This window comes from Vanessa cardui, chromosome Z (genome assembly GCF_905220365.1).
Source record: "Vanessa cardui chromosome Z, ilVanCard2.1, whole genome shotgun sequence".
NCBI lineage: Eukaryota > Metazoa > Arthropoda > Insecta > Lepidoptera > Nymphalidae > Vanessa > Vanessa cardui.
In genome coordinates, this window is record NC_061154.1 from 6,734,093 (window position 1) to 6,753,845 (window position 19,753).

At 32.6% G+C, this 19,753-nt stretch overlaps 3 protein-coding genes across 8 annotated transcripts in view; 1 reads left to right on the forward strand and 2 right to left on the reverse strand.

Moving 5' to 3' along the window:
* LOC124542981 (eukaryotic translation initiation factor 4 gamma 3-like) overlaps window positions 1-11,881 on the forward strand; it is a 24,373-nt gene extending 12,492 nt beyond the window's left edge. For 5 of the 6 annotated variants that reach the window (XM_047120951.1, XM_047120952.1, XM_047120949.1 and 2 more), the window contains 19 exons: window positions 2,500-2,889; window positions 2,985-3,317; window positions 3,452-3,582; window positions 3,662-3,812; window positions 3,931-4,103; window positions 4,184-4,387; window positions 4,460-4,600; window positions 4,685-4,769; window positions 5,863-6,212; window positions 6,294-6,470; window positions 6,582-6,741; window positions 6,945-7,022; window positions 7,346-7,634; window positions 7,742-7,928; window positions 8,009-8,185; window positions 8,329-8,487; window positions 8,925-9,156; window positions 9,247-9,348; window positions 9,785-11,881. In XM_047120951.1, coding sequence (XP_046976907.1) covers window positions 2,500-2,889; window positions 2,985-3,317; window positions 3,452-3,582; window positions 3,662-3,812; window positions 3,931-4,103; window positions 4,184-4,387; window positions 4,460-4,600; window positions 4,685-4,769; window positions 5,863-6,212; window positions 6,294-6,470; window positions 6,582-6,741; window positions 6,945-7,022; window positions 7,346-7,634; window positions 7,742-7,928; window positions 8,009-8,185; window positions 8,329-8,487; window positions 8,925-9,156; window positions 9,247-9,348; window positions 9,785-9,864 — 3,599 coding nt within the window. In that variant the 3' untranslated portion in view covers window positions 9,865-11,881. The remainder of the gene's footprint in view (window positions 1-2,499; window positions 2,890-2,984; window positions 3,318-3,451; window positions 3,583-3,661; window positions 3,813-3,930; window positions 4,104-4,183; window positions 4,388-4,459; window positions 4,601-4,684; window positions 4,770-5,862; window positions 6,213-6,293; window positions 6,471-6,581; window positions 6,742-6,944; window positions 7,023-7,345; window positions 7,635-7,741; window positions 7,929-8,008; window positions 8,186-8,328; window positions 8,488-8,924; window positions 9,157-9,246; window positions 9,349-9,784) is intronic. The other variant, XM_047120950.1, reaches the window with a different exon arrangement.
* On the reverse strand, window positions 11,683-19,718 carry LOC124543419. Its single transcript, XM_047121637.1, has 10 exons — window positions 19,706-19,718; window positions 18,873-19,053; window positions 18,022-18,235; window positions 17,175-17,296; window positions 16,431-16,609; window positions 13,262-13,434; window positions 12,971-13,103; window positions 12,616-12,780; window positions 12,358-12,513; window positions 11,683-12,144 (listed from the first exon to the last, which is right to left on the reverse strand). Exons 1-10 carry the CDS (start codon window positions 19,716-19,718, stop codon window positions 11,999-12,001), a joined length of 1,482 nt encoding a protein of 493 aa, XP_046977593.1. The 3' UTR covers window positions 11,683-11,998.
* On the reverse strand, window positions 13,876-15,299 carry LOC124542983. The gene is made up of 2 exons (XM_047120955.1): window positions 14,551-15,299; window positions 13,876-14,441 (listed from the first exon to the last, which is right to left on the reverse strand). Exons 1-2 carry the CDS (start codon window positions 14,787-14,789, stop codon window positions 14,066-14,068), a joined length of 615 nt encoding a protein of 204 aa, XP_046976911.1. The 5' UTR covers window positions 14,790-15,299; the 3' UTR covers window positions 13,876-14,065.
* Window positions 19,719-19,753: the final 35 nt, after the last annotated feature.

The following is a 19,753-nucleotide window of genomic DNA, read 5'->3' on the forward strand; positions in this document are numbered from 1 at the left end:
TGAAATTAAAGAAATGGACATTGAAATATATTTTTTCAAGTAGTGAATCTAGGGCAAGATTATAAGATTATATGTTTCAAATGATAAATAAGATTTTTTTAACAAAATCAGTACAATTTATAATCAAAGATGGTGACATCAACATAGGAAATTCTTTGAATACCTTTACTTCCTTTTATTATTGTTGAATAAATTTGCATTTTCCAGTACATATTAATTATGATGTTATAAGTAACACATAACTCAATTAACAGTATTGTAGTAAATTAAATAGAGGTTCAAACTAAAATTGAAAATGTGTTAATAGTGTGGAAAATTACAATTATCATGTAAGGAATGAACATGAACTATAGGTAAAAAAGATAGAGAAGACAACACAAAATAAGACATTTAAATTCAATCTGTAAATTTAATTTGCCTGTAAAAGTATTTAATATTTATATCTTTATAAATTTTTAAAATCGATTGGGTGAATGATAGTGACTTGTTCATTTTGAAGCTCCGATAGTTACTTTTATATATTCCTAACATTTTGAATGCACGAAACGTACATAATTATTAAAATTAATTAAGCAATAACGGGATCGGCTGTGTTGCTATTGATAATAACTAAAACTCCCGACTAAAGTCGGTTAATATTAGCTACAAAAGTACAAAATACCACATGTACAAATTAAAGTTTTCATTTAAACCAATCGTTATCATATTTTTATTGTAATTAACAAAAGTTAGCAAATATTTTGGTACTTGCAACTTTGTTTTTTATACATGGTCACACCTTGGCATAGACAATCACATTGCAGATTTACGTAAGTTTACGTAAAATGTTATATAATCAAAAAAATATAAATGTTAACATATCAATATAAATTAAAAAAAAGGAAAAAAAGATAATTTCAAGAAATTCAGTAGTAAATTTTATTTTAAAAGAAAAACGTAAAACGATTCCTTTTTTTTTTCAATATCGATTGTCTTGCGTAAATTTGTTTTACAGACTTATTAAATGTTTATTTTATTACTATTGTCAGTAGTATTAAAAATATATATTTTTTCATATTTTAAAAGCATGCGTATCGTAACTGACTTTTAATTATAAAAATAAAATGCGAATATAAGATAAAATGCGATAAATAGAAAAATCGATTTCGTTAAATTCATTATAATCATGCAACTTTAAAAATCGTTAAGATACTGAAAAAAAAAATGAACCGCGATCGATTTTGTACCTGCGCACAACACTAGTTGCTCTAGGTCGCCTGTCCGCATGGAACGATCCAACATGGCGGCTTTTACTTCACAGTCACTTTGAGCATGGCTGCGTTTTAAATATTTTTAACTTTATTACTCTCAACCTTTTTTACAATTTAATGAATTCAATTTAGCATTTTATTAATAATTTTTTTTATCTAAGTTAAAAAATAAGAAAAGTGAATAAAGTGAAACGAGTGCTAAATTCATTTTAGATCCTTGAGTGACCTTTTAAATCGACTTTCTTTTACCATATTGTTGCGTTAACACATGAAACTGGGTCTTCGAGAGTTCTTTTCAGAATAAACGGATTTGCAAACTGTGATATAATCAAGATATCTGTGCCACAATTTATTTAGTCTAATATTCTCAGGTACTGTGCAAGATAGAACTCCCACGTGGAAATACCTCACGTCTCTATTTATAGACTTCGAACTTGGTTCACAAAAGTGATAGGCGACATTAAAAATCAACGGAAAGTGGTCATGTGTCTTAGTGATTTTAGCAAAATTTTGATTTAATTAATACTCGTACAGTGGTATTCATTTATCTGCGATATTGCATACGACATTTCGGTATGTGGTGCGAACTCTGCCATTTTGCAGTATAAAGTCAATTCGTACTTTGTGATATATGAAACAACTTAAAATCTGTTATCTAACCATTTATCTAGACGTTTAATTCGATTTGTACATTATTGACCTCTATTACTGCCGACATTTCCTTCTTATAGATATGCAAATAACTTTCGTATGACTTGGAGTATGCATACATATACATATCCATAGCTATACCTCTGGCAGTCTGATCTCTTATGCATCTAGAACAGTGTAGTACATATAACACATATGTTAGGGTTAAAATAAGTAATGTAGTGAATTTACCTTAAACATATCACTGCAATCTAGCATTTTAAAGTGAAAGTATTATTAAAAATACCACTTTGACGTGATTAAGTTACCATGTGGCTGTTATAATATTTGTTGCTTGAACAGTGCAGATAATTATGTTTGAAAAGAATATTGTTGTCACTAGGACATTTAATTTTGCATAAATGTTCATTCATGTTATTTAAATTCATTCAGTACTTGATGTGTATTTCTTATTCCATATTGTGTTGCAAAATGGTGGCCCTGACACAATAGATTGAATAGAATTTAACAATTTTATTGTTTTATCTTAACTTTTGCAAAATTATATTTATTTTTTCTTTAGATAGTAAGTAATACATGTCGGTAAATATATTTTCAGAGATTAGTTCAGTTGATAGTTTACTGGACGCTATCAATCCTTCAACTAGTCAAGTAACTCAAAATCTTGTAAAAGAAACTACAAAAGCAGCAAAACCATTATCAGTAACAAATGAGACTGAATTATCTAACATAGACAACAATCCTGAGGTTGTGATAAACAGAGAACCAACATTCCCTGTCAAAACTTCACCCACTGCCACAGAACTTTTATCAGCTAGTATTGAAAAAGTTGCTAAGGAGCAACCATTACCTGAAGAAACCCCAGTTAAAAAAGAAGAATCAATTGCAATCCAGGCTCAGGTTAAACTAACTCAAAGTATAGCAAGTGTTGCACGCAATCATCCTGAATCTAAAATGAAAGATATTAATCTCAACAATAATACAACAGGTTTGTGATTATTTTTTAAATTTCATTCTATTTTTAAACAGTAATTAATAGTTATTACTCTTATATATTTGCATAAAATGTATGTATATATTTAGCCATAATTCTAGATCCAGATACGGCAAATGGTAACCCGAGTGAAGTGAATAAGGTTGAGACAGTGAAAGATGAAGGTAACAAAAATGAAAAAGCAATAAAAAATTCAAAAAATAATAATAAGAAATCCAATAAAATGGCGAGTAATGAAGTTAATATAAATAAAACTGAATCATATGAAAATGGTAAAGATGAGACTGATAAAGTAAGTACAGAGCCAGAGAAATTGTCTAAAGAAGAAGAAGAAGAAAATTCTCCTGAAGTAGAGAAGCCTACGCCTGCACCAGCATCATCAGAACCTACTGTGTTTGTACCTAAATATAAGTACTCTGAAGGTGTGTATATTACTTTTTTACGGTGCTTCATTTACTCTATATTTAAAAAAAAAACAATTTGGGTATTATTCATCACAGAGGCAAAAACAGTTTAATTTTTTTTATGTTGTAATCCTTTTCATTTTTATAAATAGATCAATGGTCGCCACTGAACAAGTCTGGCAAAAAGTACTATGATATTGGATTGCTGATGCAGATAAAAGATGATCCTCTCTCAAAGAACAAACCAAATGTCCCATTATTGGAGTCATTGAATGTTATGCGGGTATGAAAATAGCAAAATTCTAGTTTCAAGATAATATATCTTAATTCAATTATGTATAATTTATTTTGTTATTTTTTAGTCACCCATTCAAGAAACAGTGACATTCAATCCTATTTCGAGACCTATGAATGATGCACTTTTCCCCAATTTCTTGAAAAATTCTGGTGTTGGATCGAGAAGTAATGCTCCCAGAGAACCTAAGAAAGATGGCAGAATTATGCCACAAAGCGGTATGTCTTATTATTTGCTATTGTTAGTGTAAATAAACTTAAAAAAATACAAAGTTTAAGGTTACAGTAATCAATAAAAAAATATGAATTACATTTTTTAATCAAGCATTTCAAGCAGGTAAAGGTAGTGTAAAACTAACACCATCTTCAAGTGGAAGCAGCTCTCATAAACCAGTTATCCATGTATCACTATCATTGAGGGAAGAAGTAAAACTTAACCAGACCAAGGATGCCTGGAGACCCACTAGATTTAAGAAGGATAATCTTACTGAGGAGGAATTTAAGACTCAGGTAGTTTATTGGGATTTTAAAATAACTCTATTAAATAGATAATGATCCTTGATACATGTTACATAATACTGTTCTTTTAGGACCTGTACAAGAAGTTCCGTGGTATACTTAACAAGCTGACTCCTCAGAAATTTGATACATTGCTTGATAAAGTTAAAACATTGGAGATCAACACACAGGCTCGGCTAGAGGGTGTGATTGACTTAGTCTTTGAAAAAGCTATTGATGAGCCTAATTTCTCAGAAGCCTATGCTGCTATGTGCAGTAAACTGTCTATGCTGAAGGTATAAAACTTTTGCAATTATTTATTTTATTTTCTTTAGTAAAATATAACTTTTATAATTTATTACTTGCAGGTGCCAGCTGATAATGCTCCCGACCAATGCGTCAATTTCCGTGCTTTAATTATAAGCAAATGTCAGAATCAATTTATTACTAACAAGGTGGATGAGAATGTTTTGAAATTAGAAAAGGAACTTGCTGAGTGTACTGATCCTGTGAGTCCTGTTGATAGCATTCAGATAATTCACATTATTATATTTAAGGCAAAACAAACAATAATAATTTATTATAATCTTTAGGCTAAGAAGAAAGAGCTTCATCTGCAACTTGAAGAAGAAAATAGACGTGTCAGAATGAGATCTGTTGGAAATGTCAGATTTATAGGTAATTTACTTCAAGTTCAATATGTTATACTTGTGAAATATTTAGAACCTTTAGTATATATATCTGTGTACCATCAGTAAGCCATGCGATTTTATTTTCTTTTGCACTTTTAGTAACCATTGTTGCACTGTAACTATGGAATTATCAATATACTTTCTTTTGCGATAACTTTTAACATGTTCTTGTCTTATTCCTAGCCACACTAGGAATAAATTCTTGTTTATTTTAAATTTACAAGATCACATGGATTAATATAAACATTGCACTCTTTTTCTTTTCAATGTGCAATCTGAATATTTTGAAAGTTTATTGCGAATTTCATGTATACTTGCACCATACACAATAGTAGACCAAACTGTGTTAGACACGACGTGTCAACTACCCAATATTACGCGAACGTATAACAAAGTCCAAATGAACCCTTACATTTATGCTTGATATATCTTTGATAGAAATTGACTGCAATTTTATTATACTACATATTTCTGACACAATTGAGTATTAAACATAGTGACTGCACCCATATGTAACTATTTAAAAAATTATATGATGCTATGATATAATCCCTCAATCTTTTTAAAATGTGTAATTAACTTTAGTCATCATTTCTGCTGCAGCTTATATGCTTAACCTCTATAATTGGCGAATTATGTTTTCTGCAAACGATTTCTGACCATTGGCAAAATAAATTTAGATTGTTTGTTATAATTATCTGTATAAATGATGATATTTACTTAATATAATCAATCATCATTTTTGTTTTATTTGTGACTGTTTGAATAAGATATCTGATGCGTGTATTTAATAAATAATTCATATTTTTTTTACAAATCAACCATTATAGTTATTTTGTTTTAATTGGTATGATTATGACAAAAAAAAAATATAGGTATCAAGCTTATTGCGAAATTAATTATATTAGCATAAATATATTTGTGTTAAACTATACTCTATATATTACAAATTAAGTTAAAAATAAAAGCTATCATCTACATAAGGATAAAAGCTTTGGTTATTGCCCTGCTATAGTTTTTGAGTGTTTGTCCTCATTCGAGGTGCATTTTCGGTTATATAATATGAAATAATATTTCAGGTGAGCTCTACAAGCTGAAAATGTTGACAGCGAAGATTATGGTTTACTGTATGACATACCTAATTGAGAAGCTTGAAGAGGAAAAATTGGAGTGTCTATGTAAACTGCTTACAACCATTGGTGAACAAGTAGAAAGCGAAGTCAAAGAGCAACTGGAAAGTGTCTTCAAGAAAATGCAGGACATTGTTGAGCGTAAATCAAATAAAATTAGTAGCAGAGTACGCTTCATGCTGCAAGATGTCATTGAGCTAAGAAGACGTAAATGGGTTGCTAAAAACGTGGTCGACTCGCAACCTAAGATGATGGATCAAATTCAAAAGGAAGCAGAACAACATCAAAGGCATATTGAGGTAAAAATTAAAAGGGAATCTATTTATTATTGATTTTTAACATCTATTGTATCTTGTGTTAATTTAATATATATTTTTTAGCTTATGAATGCACCTTCAATGGGTGGCGGTGGTTTTCGGCGAGAGGATGGAGGTCGTGGCAAGCGAGGTGGAGATAGACGCCAGGGCTCCAACTCATTCATGGATAACCAGTGGAAGCCAACACGACCTACCAACTACACTGTAGATACCTCTAAACTTAAGACTGTTGCACAAAAGGTAAAATTTAATAATCAAATAATATTATTGAATTACTTATGCCTTAGGTATATGTAATAGATGTTATAAAGTTTTTACTTCTAAATATTTATGTCTTAAAACATATTTCAGAATCTTAGCAATATTAAATTGGCTCCTCAAAATTCTGGCTGGAATCATGGTTCAGGAACAAAGACTCCTGCTCAAATTAATAGTAATTTGATGATAAGTCTAACGAAAAATATGTATAGTGTCCTTGAAAATGTACAGGCGGATCCCACTTCTCTTAGAAGTAAGTAGTAATAGATTATTATATAATAATTTTAAAAATTATAAATTTGTTAGAAATAAAGTTTCTTTCTACATTAAAGTTTGATCAAAAGTTAAAATTTGTTTGTTAATTTTTAAAGTAACTACTTAAAGTTATTATATATATTATTATTTAAAGTTATAAAGTTCTATAAAAACTCATTTTATTATCTTCGATTTTTTTAGCAAACAAGGACTTATCTTCAAGCTACCATCATTCGAAATCTATTGAAAGATCGACATTCAATTCCAGAGGTGACTTCAGTAAGTTTATATTAATTATATGAAACAATAACAACAATAAAAAACCATTTAAAAAAAAATAAATTGGCTGTATTGAGCATTTTACATATTTACTTATAATACACCACATTTTATCTGGATGTTAGTTGACTACTAGTTTTCAGTTAATTGTGGATTTTTTAAATTTATTTATTGCATTAATACCTAAATTATAATACATATTAGAATGTAATAATGTATGTTTAAATAAATAGGAAATATGATTGACTGCTTGTTAAAAATGTTTATATATATATATATATATATATATATATTTTAATTTAAATACTTTTCTGAATGTACAGATAGTGGCAGTGGTAGCCGTTCGGGCTCAGTGGGCGTTACTCGTTCTAACTCAAGCAGTAGAAGTGCTACTACTGCGCCGGCGCCCGCGCCTGTTTCTGAGGCTGCACCAGTTGCACCGGCACCACAGGAGCCATTGCCCGATGCTAAAAAGAAGTTTGTCAAAATACTCATCATGGATAAGCTGGTCAATCCCAATGATGATGAATTTATCACTGAAATCAAACAGACTTTCCCGCCACAGTACCATGCTGCTGTTGTCACTGAAATCCTTAACATCGCCTTAGAAAGGTAAATTTCACAGTAATCTTAGTTTTTATTATTGTAGGCTACTTAATCATACATATTTTTATCAATCACATCATACTTATATTTTAATACATTATTAAAATTTACAGGGCAGCAAAGGATGTATATTCGATTGCAAAAAGTCTGTTCCATCTCGTATCAACTGGAACAATATCTTCCGATAATTTCCTAGCAGGTATTAACGAAATTCTAGAATTCGCACCTGACTTATACATCGATATCCCTATTTTGTATGAATATTTAGGAAAGTTTATTGCGCCGAATATTGAAAAGAGGGTAAGTGTAATGATTTTGTACGTTAATTTAAAATAAAAAATAATTGTAAATGTCTAATATATATTTTTTTTTCCTTGTAGCATATCACATTTGTACAGGTATTTAGATTATGTGAAAATATTATTATGTCGAATCAAGGCCATATGTTCTTAAAAACTGTAATTAGAGACTTAAAAGAGAGCATGGGACCTTCTTTTGTCAAAACGAAGTGGCAGGAATCTGGATTAGAATTAAAGCAATGGATGCCCGAGGAACAGGTAAGTTTTATTAACAAATTTAAAGTAATTTATTTACCTTCAACTATTTTTCAAATTAATAATTAGTTAGCGTGAATCTCGATTCATACAATCTTAAAATAACCTCTGAAACTACATAATAAACAACATGAGTAATATTTAAGGTTCCAAAATGGATTGAAGATAACAAATTCGAATTCTTGGAAGGCGGTAAACCTACTGAGGAAACAAAGAAAATCCTAACGCCGAGTGAAACTCAAAGCAAACTATTACAGCTCATGAACACCGATGAGCATTGCGACTGCATACGAGGATGGGTACAGGTAATGGATTTTTAAATGTCAGTAATACATAACACAAAATATGGTGTAAAGTAGTGCATTTTTTGCGGTAATGTAATTAAAGGGTGAAATACGTGGCCTTATGTATCAGCACATAATAATATAAATATTATCAGCACAGTCACTACTTCAAGTAAAGTTTTAATATTCTTTATAATTGTAATAACACATTCCTTTTCTCATTGAATGTAACAAGCAGAAAACTTGTTTATCTTAAATGAAGGTTAAATTACACATTCATGAGAGGTATGAGGTAAGATATCAAACTTTTAAATATATCGTTCAATACGATCTCATTGTTGTAGGAAAAAACGTAAATTTATTCCTATTTCGTATCACTTATGTGAAAATAAATAAAATGTTGCTATATTTTATTATTCTTTTTGTGGTGTTAAATTATATTTTTTGTGGTTTATTAGGATAACCTAGGCGCTGCGTCAAACGAAAATTGGTTTATGCGCGCACTGACGCAAGCTGTCTGCGAATACGCGTTATACGGCACAGAAGGACGCGACGTGCCGCACTTTAGCCACGAACGCATGAACAAATATGCTTCACTCATTAGTGAATTCGGCGATTCGCGTGAACAGAGGGAGGCTAGTTGCCTCTTTGGTATTCAGCAGCTAATACATAGGCTGGAACACCCGCAAGGTATGTCTTTCACCCTCGGCTCTCAAATATAAGTTGTATGTCATTGTATTTTATGAAATATCCTACTTGATAATGTTATTTATGTTTCAGGGTTAACATTAGAAATATTCCAATATTTGCATGAACAATACATTATATCCGTGGAAGGCTTTATTGCATGGGAAGTGTCTGAAAAGGAGCCTGAAGGCAAAGGTATTGATATTAAAATGTTAAAGTATATAATAAATAACTAATTCTTAAATATTTGAAATATGGTACATCAATAAATGAACCGAGATGGCTCAGTGGTTAGAACTCGTGCATCTTAACCGATGATTTCGGGTTCAAACCCAGGCAAGCACCACTGTGTATATGTGCTTAATTTGTGTTTATAATTCATCTCGTGTTCAGCGGTGAAGGAAAACATCGTGAGGAAACCTGCATGTGTCTAATTTCATTGAAATTCTGACACATGTGCATTCCACCAACCCGCATTGGAACAGCGTGGTGGAATATGTTCCAAGCCCTCTCCTAAATGAGAGAGGAGGCCATTAGCCCAGCAGTGGGAAATTTACAGGCTGTTACTTTACTTTTTTTTTTACATCAATAAATAAACTATATAATTAAATGTATTTTTCAATTTGTCTAGCGGTGATGTTGAAAGCGCTGACCTCGTTCTTCACGAACATCAAGGAGGCAGACAACGAGGAGTCTTGCGGGGAGGACTGACGCGCAGCGGACGCCGCGCGCGCCGTACACGCCGCTGCCGTGGCGCGCGCCGCTGTCGTCACCGCCGCCGCCCGCCCCGACCACAGATCCTCCGTCTTCTATATTTTTATATTCTAGACTACCGCGCGCCCCTACCACTCATAGATTTTATTATATTTTAATGCTTAAATTAACAGAAGCTAGAAAAAGTTGTATAATATTTGTTATGCTATAGTTATTTATCGAGGTCCTAAATTTTAATCGCTTCGATGTAATGCGTTTATCGATTGGTATGTTAAAATAATTGATTGAATTGAAACGTTATTTGTTTACGATTATGATTGATGTTTACAAATGAAGAGGTAACGTGGTCGAACAATATCTTGATTCGGGAATTATGGGAAATTTTTGGGTCTATTTATAAAGTATAAATAATGTAAAATTGAAAATAACATAGCTTCTTCAAATAGGAATGGATACGATATTTAGGGGTGTGGCGATGTACCGTAGAATACATACGGTAACCACTTCTAATCCCTGAATATTTTAAGAGCATAATACTTCAATGTGAAGTAGCCGCTGCGTGTGCCCATTTCTATTTGACATCGATCAACATCTCCTCACTGGTTCAAGATATTGAGCGTAGGACGAAAGCGTTAGCTGTCGCCAGACCAGTAATTCCCCTCCCATTGCTCGAGTCCGCTAGCAGTTTGTCAATAAAATGTTTCATCTATATGCAAATAGGTTGGTACAAATATATATTCGCTATAACGTTTTTATACATGCGACTGTAAAGTAATTGATAGTGTTGTATTTACATGACGTTCTTAAGTATGATGTCTTACGGGCAGGAGCTGTACATTTGTGCTCATTATCTTTTATAAAAATCTTCGCACTGCGCAACAGATTACACGTAATATTGTACTAAAAACTAAATATTTAAGTTGTAATTTATTTTGATATATAGATAAAAATTATGAATTTATTGTTAAAATTGAAACGACGATCACAGGAACCCGGCTTGGCCGGTGTACCAAGTTCATTAGAAACACACTCACAATAAGGTAATAAATATAACAGCAATCCAAGCCGATATATTAGATATACATATAAAGATTGCGATAGATAAATTTATATACATATTATATTAAATTAGGACTATTTACGGGGCTGACATGGCGCGCCGCTTGACGCGACCTCCGCGTCGGCGCGTAGCTAACTAGCAATGATAGGCTAGCCAGCGATACTGCGCGGACAACATGAGTTCAATGAGAGATGTTGACAGATTATATTATATTTAACGTATTGTATATCACTGTCGTTTTCATTTATATAGACATAGACAGCTAATTTTTGAACTGATAAAGTAACATAAAGGTAAAAAAAAATAGATTTGCGTATAATTACATATAATTTTAATGATTGCGAAATTCGGATATTCCTTAGCTATTAAAATTTAAAAGAAAAGCCGACTTTGCTATCGATAATCCAAATACCTTCCGCCGTACTGAATAATGTATAAGTAGATTTCTCGACAATAATACAACCACAATCGAGTCGATAAAATGCTAGACTGATATAACACCGTAGTTATAAAAACGAAAAACACCAACGCAGCTCACCCAAAACTTGTTCTTCCACAGTTAACAATGTTCGGAAACCGTTTCCATCGCAGTTTTGTTCGTTATCGATCGTTAGTATTTTTATCAGCTAGACTAGACGCAGCATGAAGTCTAATTTTCTTTTATAAATGATATTTTTTTGCTTTGTTAAGATTAATTATTTGTTATCACAGAGAATTCAGATTGCACTCGACTAGTATCGTAGATCATTTTCTTATTCATTATTTTTATTTTAATGTTTTCTTTAATATAACTTTATTGGTAATGTCTCAGTTAGCTGCTAACCATTGTCTCAAATCTGTGGTGATCCGGCGAGTCGTGCCCGCACCTTCCGCTGCTGAGTTTATTTTAATTATTATAGCTATCCTTATCAGTTACTATGTATGTTATGTAAATAAACTTTATATGAAGAAATATAATCTTTATTCATTACATTCCTGTTCTTATTACCTTCAAATTTTTCCATTGATCATGATTATAGGTTATTTGCGATGTTTAAGTACAAAGTTAGATTACAGATATTAATTTAGAATTTAAATTTTATACAATTTTAGTGTAAATTCAACGCTATAAAGTTGCATTATATCTCTAAATTCCTCAGTGTAACTGCGTACAATCTCTCGCCAGTAAGTTTCCTTATTTTCATCATCTTGTATTTGAATTTTGAATTCTTTCAATTCTGCAGCAAAATCATCATACAATATAATCTTTAGTTACATAAACCAAAATTATGAAAATTTAATCGAGACAAAAAGCATAAACATTGGTGTGGACTGGGGTTTAGGTATTTAGTTCCCGTTCGATGCAATTAGAAAAACTAAAAATCTTATGGGCATAGTTTTAAAATAATCTCAAGTGGAAAATAATCTGTTGTTCAAAGATGGTCCCTTACTGTCACATACTCCACATGCCACGATCTCGATCGCGTCGTGCAGGTCTGATGCACATATACGACCCGTGTACATAAGTCTAGTTAAATGCGGCATTAATTCTATCACTCTGCGCAATGGTAACTCCGACGAACGCCATTGATGAATACTGAGTGTTACTGCAAGTTAATTTATTTAGTGAATTTAATTTAATCGCTATTATTATTTAATATGATTACGTTAAACTCTAGGAACTTTACTAGAGGTTAACTTTAACTGACCCAGGATACTAGCATAGCGATAAGCGAGCATCCGCATGAAACAGCTGATATCAGAATCCTGCCGTTGTGTTGTTTTCAAGTCTATACCATGCTGCAGGTGTACTTCACGTAGCGGCATGCTTGGCGTAAGAAATCGTTGGACATTATCGTAGTCACGTATACGAACTGTCGAAGATAACACAATATATATTAATACTACTTACATTAATACTTAAAATAAATGAATCTGTTAGATATTAATGTTATCGTTTTCCTTGTTATATCTGTAAAGGTCGGCGTATCAATTTAGATGTCGTCACTTATCTGAAACTCTAATTTTTATTCACGCAGAACTGAATGAACGTTTAGAACTAACATAAAGCCACAAATAGATAGATGTCCGGACAGATGATAGCGACGCGACGCCATGCAGTATCGGGAATTTCGTATCCGCCTACGCCGAGCGCTGCGTCTACACGACCGGGAATTTGATCTTCACGACAAATAAGCTTTAAAAAAAGTTTATAGTAAATTAATATAATAAATAATATGGACTAAGCAAAATTATACAAAGAAAAATAACATAGGTAATATTATCTACAAGAAAATGAAATACATAGTAGGATTTATTTAAAATATCTGATTTATGTATACTGTCACACCTAACCTGTAAACGAAAGTGAGGTCGACGTAATACAGGCAACAACGAAAGCAGCGCGTTTCCAGATCCATCGGCAATATAGGCATACTCAAGAGCGAGTACGCGGAGATTTTTTAATTCTGCCAAACTTCGAAGAAAGCATCGCTTTGTATCTGGCCTAGCAATATACTTTCCGCTACCTATATTAATTTATTTATTATTATCCATTTTCAATCCATTTTTCAATCTGTGACTTTGAAGCGATTAAGTGTTCTTAACGTTAAGTCAATTAGACTTTACGAGTATACGTTACGTTACGTTGCCGTTAGTCCTGAGCATGAAGTATTTCCGTTCATGTCAGATTTACCGCCCCATCGGATTATGAGAGTGAGGGATTGAGAGCACCTGTGTTTGGGCAAACTCTTGTGCACTATAATATATCCCGCGTGGCTGGTGCTTCTTAAGATTGGCCAGCGTTACCAAAACTGTCTGATACGACTTCACTAATCATATTGTCTGTATATTTAAAACAAAATAAATACATACATTAACTCTAATAAGTACAATGCAAGTCAAGTAATAATAAAAGAAACTTTTATTTGTGTGTTTTTTGTGTATTTAAACAGTGACAAAAAGGACAGTAATCTAAAACAGACTTCAAATTTAACGATATCACTAATTGGACATTAATTATTTATATATATATCAAATTGTTTTATTTATAGAAATCCAATGTAAAGGTTATAATGGGTTCAACTTATTTCAGTTACTCGTATTATACTCCCAAGATCTTCAATACGAATGTGTACGTCGCAGACTCATAACCATGATCTATGGAACATCATCTCTGACAGTGGCAGGATTATTTGAAGTAATTTCATGAGCGTTTGACAATATTGTTATTGCCGTTGAGTTTTCAACATTTCTGTACATGAAGTTTGGTAAATTTTTTCTTGCCTCTTCAACAGTCTCCCTTAATCGGTCGGCTCCGATGGGACGTGATACAAGAGTTTCTTCTTGACATTCTTTCACTAGATCTTTCATTTTTTCTTCTTCTAATGGTGTAACCGCTTGAATAGCTCTTGCTCTATGTTGCTTCAGTTCAATGTCAACTCGTAGAAGCTTATCTCTGCTCGAATTGGTTCGCCAGGGTCGCTTGGGATCGGCTGCATTGAGGTTTGCGACATCGGTTCTAATTATTTTGTTACTTGAAATGAAATATTTTACATTACTTAAGCTCGATAATTTAGTATACTATTGTATACGTGTTATTATAAGATATTGTAAATAAATAAGATACACATTATACAACTTACGGTTTTCTCTCTGCGAGCAAATCTTTTAGTTTCTTTTCATTTTCTTCTAATAATCTTCTGTCAGGAACGTAAGGATTTTCGTACTTTTCGAAATCCAGATCCTCGTCGGCCATTGTGCTCTCGTACTTTTCATAAAATTCCTTAATCAGCTCATTGCAGCGTTCAGGTAATTTAATCTCGGGCACATCTAGTCCTTGCAATAACTTTGCTAATTTACTTTTCTCTTCGTCGGTCGCCATAGTAAACAAATATTGAAATTCATAATAGTTAGGTTGTCATGGCAACTATGCCGACAGCGATTGATTTCCTTAGTTCGGCTTACTTCGAAGATTGCCTATACATTACATTATCTTCTGGGAGAGCATATTCGACTTTTGTGCTTTCGATGTAATCGCACCGAGGAATAAACAAATACTTGCACAAACACGCGTAACGCGCGTCGTTTGTTGAAATGACAATATTAAAAGGACGTTGTATTCACGATCATATTCAGTTTTACAGCGGCTACATTAGTATAATAGGTGAAAAGGCCTGCCAAATAGACACCCAACATTCCCAAAAAAGCGGCGCACGGTATAAAGAAACAAACCAACTTAATGCTCGGATAAAGCACAAGTAAGCCTGGAAAACAAATCAACATTGTTAAACTTTTTTCTTTTACTATTTTTAGTTACTTTTAAATTTTCTTTCTTATTATATATTTTTTTACAATATTAATTTTAACATTTTATTTATGACATGGAGCGTTTTATTACAGTGACATTTGATTTAGACATCAAACTTTTTTTGGACAATATAGAACCTCTTCCTTTTTGAAGTAATTTACCTAAATACTTGAGTTTAGAGACGTCTTCAGGTAAAGGTTTTACCCATCAACATGGTAATTTAAATAGGTACATTACAATAATGTCCATAAACTTTACAAGCAAACATATTTAAATAAGGATAAAATAAGAACTTGGTGGCTATGGAAAAATATGTGTTATGACATAAATGAGTATTTAGAGAGGGATTTTTATAGACTGAGAGAATTTTTAAGATACTGATTAAAAATAAGTCGATACATATTTCAGCGTTTTTGGATATTCTATCCCTAAAGGGGTGAAATAAGAAGAAGAAGAAGAAGACTTCCATTCCACCTTTCTACCTATATTTCACCTCTCACGGGGAAGTTTGTCTGCCATTGAAGTTTTTTGTACATTTTAAGATATCAAGGGCAGACTTGCTGCGTTCACGTTCTGTAAGTCATTTTATGCTTTTCGACTCCATGGCACGCTCAAAGGAACCCTCGATGGAAAGAGTGAACCTCCATTTCACTAACAGCAAGTGAAGTAGTATACCTCGCAATAATATGGAGCTTGCTACTATAACGTAAGTCTGCCGATCACTGGCTCTTGGACTATGAGAGGTTTTAATTGTTTTAGTTTTTAATTTTTAGAATAAAATTTTGTATTGATTTACAAAATACACACTTTGCATAGGTTAAAGATTAAATATTATGACAAAATAAAAGATATTTATATTTTACAATCGTTTTTGTATCGGTATTGTTATCAATGTATAGTGGTATCAATATCACCGTCAAAATGTAAATAACGTTAAATTATAATTCATCTCGCGCAATTGTATACTGACGAAAAAACTGTCGTTTTACAGTGACATATCCATGTCTACCATCGTCCATTCTACAGGATAAATTACTCATGCAAGTATTATTGACAAAGAATTCATTTTTTCATCATTACCATTAAATGTTATTGACATTACTGGTAGGAAATTACGAAACGAATTATTAATATCTCATTTTTTTTCTTGGGTACTTTAATTGTTCTACTATATATTCAAAACATTTATTTATTTAGAACAACCAATCAATTTACCTGTTATATAGCTATAGTTAACAAGAATAGGGTTCTCGTTGGGCAGGACGAACCGCCAGAGAAACAGGTACTTTAGCGAGTGAGCCACGAAACAGGCAAGTTGCTGTATCAGACGGACTCCTTCCAATCTTTTACAGCACAAGTTCTCCAGAGAAACCAATTGTAATCTTTCCTGCAGACTGATGAAACGCATTTAAAATATTTTCATATTTTGCGAGACTTGACATATGTCAGAATTTGCTGCAGGAATACAAGGAAATATACAAATATATAATAGTAAACGAAGTTTCTTTGTAATGCTTGCTACAAGTGTAACAGTTACTAAAAATTTGTAAACTGTTACGGATTTTTAATGCTAATTATAATCCAAAAAGCTTCGATTCGCAGTTCCAACGCTTAATGTTTAGATTATTGGTGTCAGGACATAATTAATAGTCCCGTCGTAGCTACGACTTGGATTTAGACCCTCAATTCGCATCTACTCAATTTTTTTGGTAACAAAGCTTTTGCAGTTTTTTGTTTTAAGGGCCTTCGTCAGTTCTCTACGTTTATGTACAGGATGTCAATCCCGCATGGCATTAACACGCCTATACTACAGGTAATCTCTTGCTTAAAGAAGCACTTCCGAATAAGTATTCAGAACGTATTTCAAATTTAAATATACAATAGCATTTAAATTAATTAATAGATAAAGAATAATTATTCTACTTACTCACATACAACAGAAGCCATAAGGCTTATTACCCGATAATGTTCTGGAGAAGTCTGAAAAACGTCTTCCGCTTGAAATTATCGAGACGATCGATTTTAATTAACTGATCTGATAGGATGAGTCGATCAACTTGTACTTCACTCGCCTCCATTTTCTGTTATTAATGTGTTTGATCGACTGTATTCATTTGTTTTCAGTGTCGATTCTTAAGGATAATTTACAAATAGACCTACACTATCTACGAGCTGGAGATTACCTAGTGGTTAGAACGCTTATCTTAACCAATGATTGCGGGTTCAAACCTAGGCAAGCACCGCTGTATTTTGTGAAAGTTTGCTATTGTGCTTTGCTTATAATTCATATCGTGCTCGTCGGAGAAGGAAAACCTCGTAAGGAAACCTGCATGTTTTATTTAAACGAAATATTGCCACCAACCCGCATTGGAGCAGTGTAGTAGAATAAACTCCTGTCCTTCTCCTCAAAGGGTAGGGTGACCATTTAGTCCAGCAGTGGGAAATTTACAGGCTCTTACTGTTATATTATATAGACAATAAGATGAAAATATTTAAAAAATGTTTTTATTCCACTACAAATTATAAATATATGTATGGATGTATATAAGGTTTTGTTTCTTTTAAATAAGAATTGTTGGATTTGGTTTTAATGCACATCTACGTACAATTTGCTTATGTGGAACACAACACAATACACTCGGCGTGAGGAGTACAAAGGGGAAATCAGAGGGGAAATCCATAGCAACTACAGATGAGAAGTGAGAAACTAATAGACCGGAATAACATTTCAAATTAGCAAGCAACCACGACCCTTCACGTAATACTACTGATCTGGAATTGTAACGGTCAAGTTAATTCTTCCTACCTTTAACGTTGTTTCCAAGGACATATGAAGTTCTTTTAAATAAAGTTTGGGCGGTAGCTTTAAGGCTGTGTTAGCTTGCCACAAATAACTACCCAGAGCGGTTGGCATCTTTAGATTTGGATACTGATACGTGAAAAGAACTTGCTCGCAGTGGTGCTCTCCCAGAAAATAACGCTGAACATCGTGTATTGACCAGTACTTAGTGTGGGGAGATCTACAATATTTAACCAATTCTATAAATCAAGACGAATGTTAACTTTAATATAAGACTGCTTCTGATCTTTTACTAATAATCTTTACTAATTTTATAAGTATGAATCTAACTCTGTATGTCTGTCGCAATTTCACGACCAAACCGATGAATTGAATTTGATGATATTTGGCATGAAGCTAATTTTAACTCCAAGGAAGGACCATTGGCTACTTTTTTTAACTAAAACATAACAACCAACCCCCTTAAACGCGAGCTTAGCCGCGGGTGACGACTAGTTATACTTGGTGGTAGGGTTTTTTTGCAAGCCCATCTGGGTAGGCACAACCCACTCATCAGTTATTCTACCGCCAAACAACAGCACTCAATATTGTTGTGTTCCGGTTATAAGGTTGTGTGAGCCACTGTATTTTAGTTCCCAAGGTTGGTGGCGCATTGACGATTTAAGGAATAGTTAATATTTCTTACAGCATCATTGTCTATGGGTAATGGTGACCACTTACCATCAGGTGGTCCATATGCTCGTCCGTCAACCTATACCATAAAAAAAAATAGTTGTATATAAAATAGATGGTTGGTATTTATTATGATAGTAATAATAAAATTTACACTACTTTATTTATTTGAATGAAACACCCACTTGAGTACATCATCCTCTACGATCAATCCAGCTGAACTCTCTACGTAAAACAGCCATATGTGTGGGTTCTGAGTCCAATCACCCAAGGAAAGGGGACCACGACTTGGTCGATACTTCCTAGGAATGGCAGGCCATTTCACCGCTTCCAAGTGACCAGCAATCTTTATGCATTTGCAATCCACTATTTAAAAATAAGTTTGTATATATTTCTGATGTTAAAATAGACGAGAAACGTAGTATTTATTTATAGTTTAAAATTCATAGTGTATTTATATTTAGATACACGAGGAATTAGCTAAATTACACATAATGCTATTAAAAAACGAGACGTGATTTTAAATGATACTTAAATAAGTATACTCGTGTTAATGTTATAGCATTTATTTATATGTAGTCACAATATATTTTTGAAGAAATAAATTATATATTTTAGAAGAGCGAGCGTTTCATATATTTTAGTACAGCCATTATTATTCTTTTAATTATTTTTGTAAAAGTCTTGAGTCAATTGTGAAATTCATGTTGTCATAAGAAGTAATAAGAGTAACAAGAAGAAGCAAAGCATTAAAATAGAGGGTAGCATTAGAGGGTTCGAAATGACAAATTAAAATATTTAATAACTTCCAAATGAAAACGGAGGAACGTAAAGAAAAACGGGAGAGTTTAAGAACATTAATATAAGAAATTACACAAATTTATACGTGTTTTTAAATATTTTTATATTTGTTAACTACGCTCTTTGTAAAAAATCCTGAATGGAAGCTGTAACGTATGGTAGTATTTGATAATATTAAATAAAGACAATAGTTAATTCAGTAAATAAATAAAAATACCTTCAGATTCCATGGCGAGATACAATGCTGATTGTTTAAGAAATATTT